This window comes from Miscanthus floridulus, chromosome 8 (genome assembly GCF_019320115.1).
Source record: "Miscanthus floridulus cultivar M001 chromosome 8, ASM1932011v1, whole genome shotgun sequence".
Taxonomy (NCBI): Eukaryota; Viridiplantae; Streptophyta; class Magnoliopsida; order Poales; family Poaceae; genus Miscanthus; species Miscanthus floridulus.
In genome coordinates this window covers 89,837,549-89,845,609 of record NC_089587.1, presented here as the reverse complement: position 1 = coordinate 89,845,609, position 8,061 = coordinate 89,837,549, and the positions used below count along the sequence as shown (strand labels likewise).

The window sequence follows — 8,061 nt, the reverse complement described above, 5'->3', positions numbered from 1 at the left end:
TAGGGGGCGAGAGAGGGTGCCACCGGGGTGGGGAGGATGCCGCGCCGGGGTAGGGAGAGCGCCGCGCCGGGTTGGGGCTCCCGGTGGGGGAGGACGCCGTGCTGGGGGGAGAATGTCGTGCCAGGGGAGGATGCCGTGGTGGGAGGAGGCCGACGGGGCATGTCGGGGTGGGGGGAGGACGCCGCGCCTTCCACCACCGCACCTCGCCTCGCCCGGGGGTGGGGAAGGCAACGCGCGCGTCACCGTGGGTGGGAGAGGGCGCCACGCCGAGGGTGGAAAGGGCACCGCGCGCCTCGCTGGGGTGTGGGGGAGGGCGCCGCGCCGAGGTGGGGATGAGGGGACGAGTGGCAGAGTGGGCGCGCGGAGTGGGAGTGGATGAGGGAGGCGGAGTGAGAATTACCGCAGCCGCGATGCCGAGTCGGTCCGTCGGCGGGTCCGTCCTGACGGAACAGACGCCCCATGGGGATCAAGAAAGAACAAACCTGAAATCTGACTGAAATTCTGGGAGCCCCATGCATCGATCAATGCATGCGCTACGATCACAGTTGTGGCCCTCGTCTCAAGGACAAGTTACAAGAGAAGCAACATGCTGTAGTCAGCAGTCGGCAGGCGCCACAGTAGCAAAGATAATTTGAGGAAAACGAGCACAGAATCATGCTCCAAAAATGTCCACACGAATGCTAACCGATTCAAGAAAACGAATGCAGAAAAGACAGGAATCAATGCTGATCAGTGATCACTAAATCCAATAGCACTCTACCGGATCGTCGGAAACGCGAAAGGTCAAAGAACGCAGCAGCTGCTGAGAACTACTACTGCCACGAGAAGGGCATCGACGAAGAGGTGCCGCCGTCCGAGGAGCCCTCGCCGCCACCACTGCCGCCACCGACGTGGAACATCCCGCCGTAGTTCACCTCGTTGTCGTGGGGGCTCAGCACGGTGTTGAGCTGCTGGTGCTCGCCCTCCACGGCGGGGCAGGAGGGGAAGCCGCCGCCCGTGGTCGCGCCCGTGGAAGCCTGGGGGCGCGGCGAGAACCACGACGAGCTGCCGAACTGCAGGCCCGAGACGACGGGCTGAGCCATGGGGACGTGTTCAGTCGGCCGGACCATCCTGCTGACGTCGATGCCGGAGGAGTTGGCCGGCGCTGACAGAAGAGAGAGAGCACATTCCGAGTCGAGCACGCGAGTCAGCCCGTCGGAGAACATCTTCCCGCCGCCGGCGCTGCTGCTGCTGCTGCTCTCGGGTGGTGCTACTGCTACCGTCTTGAGGAGCGGCTGGCACGCTGGAGCCGCCGGCGGCTCCAGCACCACGCCGGCGGCAAAGCTTATCTCGCCCTCCTGCAGGAAAGGGAAGCGACGGCCTTCTTTGGCGTAGGCAGGCGTGGTGGCTCCCACGAAATGCTGCTGCCTGCTGCTGCTGCTGGAGCCCAGAGGGATTTGGTGAGTGTAATATGGATTCTCCTCGGTTTTGATCACCCCCGGCCAGCTTGTTGCCTCCAGTCTTGGAGGTGCAAATGGTGAGAATCGTGTGCCTGAATTTGAAAGAAATACTGATTAGGTGATAACTGATTGAATGATAAGGAGGTAATGCAGCTGCTAGGCATACACATCTAGTAGCAGCACAAAAGAGTAAATTGATTCCGTGCCCCGTTTCATGTGAAACTCATACGGATTGTCGATTAAGTTGCATTTATGTATGCACCACACAAATGGTGAAACATACTAGTTTGTACTAGAACACATCTGAAAGGCAAAACAACATACAGTATACTGATCTTTTTGTTGGGGCTGTGGCGACCTATATATGATCTTAAAGGCATTAGAAGGACCTTGCATTAAATTTGAGGACACAATTTGACAGAAAAAGAAGAGCTTCCTAATGAACCAAAAAAATCAAATGTGTGGAAGGTAGTTCATAACAACTTGATGCATCTATAATGTAAACTTCAACTTATCGCAACTAATGTATGCAGGGAAATGACTGAATAGGGCAAAAATTGCAACATGCTAGAGTAGCATCTTATGAACCGAATTTTAATAATTCTGAAATATGTTGAAATGCTACGCAAGCTCTACAAGTTTAACAGAGCAGGGAGGCAGAGCTGAACCACCTTTTTACTTCTCATGGTTTATGTGTGCACAAATCTGTTTTAATGTTTTATCTTTTCTTTGTCCAGCAAGATATGGAAACAATGAAGATCTATTTGAACCTAGTACAGACTGGGCAAAAACAAAGCAAATTGGTGAACACGGTAAATGACCTTGTTGGCTTGTGATAAAGCTAGCAGAAGCCATGGTGTCTGGTTGTGGCTTCCTGCGGCGGCGATTATGCCCATCTAGTCGCTTTCTACAGCTGCGCTTGTCGGCGTCAAACTCCGCAAGTAAGTGGAACCTAAATAAACAAACACTCTTGATCAGACAGCTGAATTTGAGTAAGGCAAATGAGAAAGTTGCAATATAATGTGCTGACAAGGTGCTTGTCCCATTAAGGATCATTCTCTCGTCACCAACATACGAAGGTGATCCAACTGATAAGTACCTAAACTGTTGACATAAAACCATGATAACATGGTGGTTACTATTCCATAGTCATTTGCACATTTTGTGGCAGTGTAGTGTGCCACTCTCACAATCATATGGCCATGAACGAATGAACGATGGACCACAGGATCTTCCTTGATGAATTGAATTAGGATACTCAGGCCTCGTTTAGATTGAAACTTTTTTCAACCTGATGAATAGTACCACTTTTGTTTTATTTGGCAAATATTGTCCAATCGTGGACCAACTAGGCTCAAAAGATTCATCTCGTAATTTCCAACTAAACTGTGTAATTAGTTATTTTTTTTACCTACATTTAATACTCCATGCAAGCGGCTAAAAATTGATGTGATGGAGAGAGAGTGAAAAAACTTGGAACTTTGATGGGATCTAAACAAGGCGTCATATACAATGTAAACAAACAAGATACTGGGACTTTTCAATGGGGAGAAGAATAGATGGTCCTAGGTAGGTGGGCACATGATGCAGTGGTATACTAATAAGATGCTCCTCACTAAAGAAACACCAAGATAATTATTGTCAGAGTATTTAATGTACTGTGCACATATGCTTGTAATAGTTAATACTACATAGCAGGCCAGGGACCAATGTTCCTTGTCAATGAATCCGTCAGTGCTTAGAAGAGACAGGAAAATATTGTAAGACCTGTTGAGCTTGGACCACAGTGTAGTGTGTTTGGATCCGGTGACTAAAATTTAGGAGGTGTCATGTGAGGGTGTCGCATGGGGTGTTCGGATACTAATAAAAAAACAAATTACAGAATCAGTCAGTACTCCACGAGACGAATTTATTAAGCCTAATTAATCCGTCATTAGCATATGTTTATTGTAGCACTACATTGTCAAATCATGGCCTATTTAGGCTTAAAAGATGCGTCACCCAAATTAGTTGCAAGCTGTGCAATTAGTTTCGTAATTAGTCTACAAGAAAGCTGAAAATTTTGTTGGCTCACTGACTGTCACTTAATCTATAAAGTCTGCATTTTGCACCAAAAGACAAAGTAATCAATGATTGAGAATTGTCCCCACCGAGTAAGATATTCCCACATAAACAGAACATAGCACCAGAGCATCAGATTAGGATCCCTATCAAGTTATATAGTGTTTATTAGGTCCACCACAACAGAGCAGGACCGTCGTCTGCTACCGATGAGCAAGACAAAACTGGGCGCCCAACACAGCGCTGTACTGTAAACTTCACCAAACTTTAATAAGATCGCAAATGAAGCAATTACTTAAGACTGCACCAACATTTAATGGCCACTGACTGTCCTCAGACCGAAAAAGAAATGGATGGATCGTCGTTCAGGGATGAAATGAAAGCGGGCATTCAGTAAGACAATACTGCCCTCGGAGTGAAGAGATGAAGTGCGGAATGCTTGTGGTGATCCCTGAAGTGAAAGCTGCATATGGATGATCAGAAATGTGGATGGATTTTGTGGTGATGGCTAATGAAGCCTCTTTGGCTATTAACAGCGGCCAGAGAACCATGTTGAGTTGCCATTGCTAGCTCAACACAGATGAAAACGGGCCCAGGCGGCCAAAATCCTACTTTGAGAGGCACTTTTATAAGAGCACTAACGCCCTGTTCGCTTGACTTATAAACCGTACTTTTTCAGCCATCAAATAATATTTTTCTCTTACAACAAATCAACCAACAGTACTTTCAGCCATAGCTTATCAGCCAAGCGAACAGGGCAACAGTAGTAATAGGTCCAACTGACAGTTCCATTCTCCATACGGACAAGAAAGCTGAAAATTTTGTTGGCTCACTGACTGTCACTTAATCTATAAAGTCTGCATTTTGCACCTAAAGACAAAGTAATCAATGATTGAGAATTGTCCCTACCGAGTAAGATATTCCCACATAAACAGAACATAGCACCAGAGCATCAGATTAGGATCCCTATCAAGTTATATAGTGTTTATTAGGTCCACCACAACAGAGCGGGACCGTCGTCTGCTACCGATGAGCAAGACAAAACTGGGCGCCCAACACAGCGCTGTACTGTAAACTTCACCAAACTTTAATAAGATCGCAAATGAAGCAATTACTTAAGACTGCACCAACATTTAATGGCCACTGACTGTCCTCAGACCGAAAAAGAAATGGATGGATCGTCGTTCAGGGATGAAATGAAAGCAGGCATTCAGTAAGACAATACTGCCCTCGGAGTGAAGAGATGAAGTACGGAATGCTTGTGGTGATCCCTGAAGTGAAAGCTGCATATGGATGATCAGAAATGTGGGTGGATTTTGTGGTGATGGCTAATGAAGCCTCTTTGGTTATTAACAGCGGCCAGAGAACCATGTTGAGTTGCCATTGCTAACTCAGAAGTACTCTAACAACACAGATGAAAACGGGCCCAGGCGGCGCTAACGCGCCCTATAATTAGCAAAATCCTACTTTGAGAGGCACTTTTATAAGAGCACTAACGCTATGGTCGCTTGGCTTATAAGCCATACTTTTTTAGTCAACATACAGTATTTTTCTCTCACAACAAATGAGCCAAAAGTACTCAGTTATGGCTTATCAGCCAGGCGACCAGGCCATGAGATGATAATGACTTGAGCACGTGAACACGGTGTGTGCCCGTGAAAGATGAAACTCTGAATACTCGTACATGATCCTTTGGAAGCACGTAGGTAGAAGTAGGCCATCAAAATGCTTTTATGTATATGTACAAGGCTACTATAGGCTAGTACACATCTAGTAGATCCATGATGCATGTATCCTAGACCCCTTTCTGGGTAGTACTCTATATGGTATGCATGGGTATGGGCACACTGTCTGCAGAATACACAGTACGCAGGTAGTACAGCTGCTGGCAGATGTGGTAGGCCAGAAGCTTGCCGCCTGGTGAAATGATGGATGGTAGCCAAAGCTGGGAGCCTGGGACTGGGACTCTGCGACGCCCACGTCTCGTTCAGATTCAGCGCCATCTCCAAGGAGAAAAAATGGCACTGGCAGGGTGGCAGCCCCCACACGGGGACGGGGAGGGGAAAAATGAACATCGCGTCGCCGCCAGCCAAAGGCCGTGAAAGAAAGAGAATCCGCTCGGAAAAGCAAGCGCAGGAGCTCACACACGTCGATCCGCCCCGTCTCCAGACTCCAGCCACCAAAGCGGGGGCAATCATGTTCGGGGCCGGGGCCGGGGGCTCGTCATCGCGCAGGCGGCGCAGCGCATAGGGGGGTGATCTTGGGCAGACGATTGGGGAGCAGCTGCCCACTTTGCCAGCAGCCCTTAATTCGCATCAGGGCAGGGCGTCAGAGAAAGCGAAGGAAGCGCTGCTGAGCCTGAGCCTGACCAGCAGTGAGCAGTGTGCAGGAGCAGCGAGCGCAGGCCGCAGGGGGATGAGGGAGGAGAAAGGAAAAGCGTGCCAATAATTCAGGTTGCCAAGTTAAAGCGTAACAGGGCTACAGGAGGAAACGAACGAACGAAATGAAGTTTTTTCCTTTCTTTGTTTTCCAGAAAGAAAAGAAAAAAAATGAAATGAGAAGAAAAGGCATGCCGGAAAAGGTAAAGTTGTGCATCCTTGAAACGAGACAGGGAGCTACATGCCCCCCTCGGCCGTCCGTCCCATGGGAACGCGCTGCGAGAGCGCGACGAAGGACGCAGCGAGCGACGGTGGCTGCACTGCAGATGAACAGGCTGGCTGGAGACGAGAGCAACCAGGCAGCTGCTCCTACTAGCTAGCTCCTCGATGCAAGCTACTGCTAGTCACACTCGCACGACACGTGCTGCATTCCGTTTGCTCAATTGCGGGCTAGCTAGCTAGTGAAGCGGAGGTTAAGTATTACCTGCTGCACTGCTGGCAGAAGCGCATCTCGCGGCCGGCGACGACGACGACGGGGGTCTTGGAGTGCGCCTCGCACACCTTGTGCCGCCGGTGGTAGTCGCGGCACTTGCTCAGGTCCGCCTTGCACCCTTCCACCGCGCACGACGGGCACTGCTGCTGCTGCTGTCCCCCGGGGCGCGGCCGCTTCGCCCCCGCCGCGGCGCCGGGCGACGCCGACGCCGACGCCACCTTGCCCGCCGCAGCCGCCTCCCTCTCCCTGAGGGCCGGCGGCGCCGCGCCGGGCTCGCCGCACTCGCCCAGCCCGCCCAGCTTCAGGTCCACGGAGCACTCGGCGGGTGCCGCCGCTGACCCGGGCGGGCGGCACCCCGTCCCCGTGCCCGCCGCAGCAGCATTGGCGTGGCCCCCCGACGGCCCCGCCGCCGCCGCCGCCGCTGTAGCAGCCGCGTGTTGGTCGTGCTCCAGCTCCGCGAGGTCCCACGCGCCCGGTGCCTTGAGATCCCAGTCCATGCCGACCTACGCACGCCGCCCTCTGCTCGCCGCGCACCGAGGCTGCTACCGCTAATCCTAGTCCTAGCTAGCTACTGCCTGATGCCTGCCTAGCTAGCTGGAGGTGGAGCTGGAGCTGGAGCCTCTCCCTCTCCCTGCTGCCTTGCACACGCGCTCACTCGGGCGGCTGCCTGCTTCCTCTCCTTCCTTCCCTGTCATTCCGCGGGCATTTTTTCTGACGGGCGACAGGCGAGGCGGTGGCGCAGCAACAGTGAGTGCCGGATCTGCCGCTAATTTCGCCGCACGCCAAACGAGCGAGGCCAAATCGGATGCAATTCAGCGAATGCAACGGGGGGGAGAGCGGCGGCGGCGGCTGGATCGACGGATACGAGCGAGAGTACTGGAGGTGTGAGGTGTGAGTGTTTGTTTTCGGCGAGGAGGAGAAATGGAAGGTGCGGTGCGGTGTATAGATAGCAGCCAGCAGCCAACAAAGATTTGCAGCAACAAAAAGCGAGGCAAGGCCCGAGAGGGCAGGAACTGGGTGGGGGGTGGAGTAGGAGCAGTCAGTACTTGCAGAGACAGCTGCGACTGTAGCAAGGGAGTGTGTGCATGAAAAGAGAGAGAAAGACAGGGATGGAGCCGTGGAGGAGGACGACGCCGACGAGGAAGGGGAGAGAGGGCAGCGATATTATTATTATTACTCTGGCACCATGGTGGGGCCGCAACCTTTCCATCCCTGATAGGTCACGACCAATGAAGGGTCAACAATTTTTGTGGTTCTATTATAAAGCGATCTACCTATACTAAAAAAATATTGAAATTATCATTCACACCATACAAATTATTACGGTTTGTAGTTTGTATAGAAACTTTTTATTTTTGTCATGTCTCACCTTTATTTCTTTCTCACCTTCTTTTTTACCATGGACCACCTTCCCTGCAAGCCACTGTAACAAGTATGTAGCACCTATTATTTTATCCAATCCTACGTGATACTTAGGGCTAAAAAAACATAGCGTTGGGAAAGGTATCGGTGTTTTGAGTTATCATCGACGAATAAATTTATATTATTGCGCGTCTGGCTCGGATGGTGTGCTTAGAGGACACGAGATTTATACTGGTTCGGACAGAAAGTCCCAACGTTCAGTTCATCGTTGCTGCTCGTGTTACTAGCACCGAAAGTTTGTAGTAGGGGTTACAAACGGGCGAGAGAG

The 8,061-nt window shown here is 51.1% G+C and overlaps 1 protein-coding gene across 1 annotated transcript; it reads right to left on the bottom strand.

Annotated features, from left to right (window-relative positions):
- Positions 1-449: 449 nt before the first annotated feature.
- Positions 450-7,506, bottom strand: LOC136472897 (teosinte glume architecture 1-like). Its single transcript, XM_066470596.1, has 3 exons — positions 6,363-7,506; positions 2,261-2,391; positions 450-1,531 (listed from the first exon to the last, which is right to left on the bottom strand). The coding sequence occupies exons 1-3, from the start codon at positions 6,866-6,868 to the stop codon at positions 813-815; spliced, it is 1,356 nt and encodes a 451-aa protein (XP_066326693.1). The 5' UTR covers positions 6,869-7,506; the 3' UTR covers positions 450-812.
- Between the last annotated feature and the right edge of the window lie 555 nt (positions 7,507-8,061).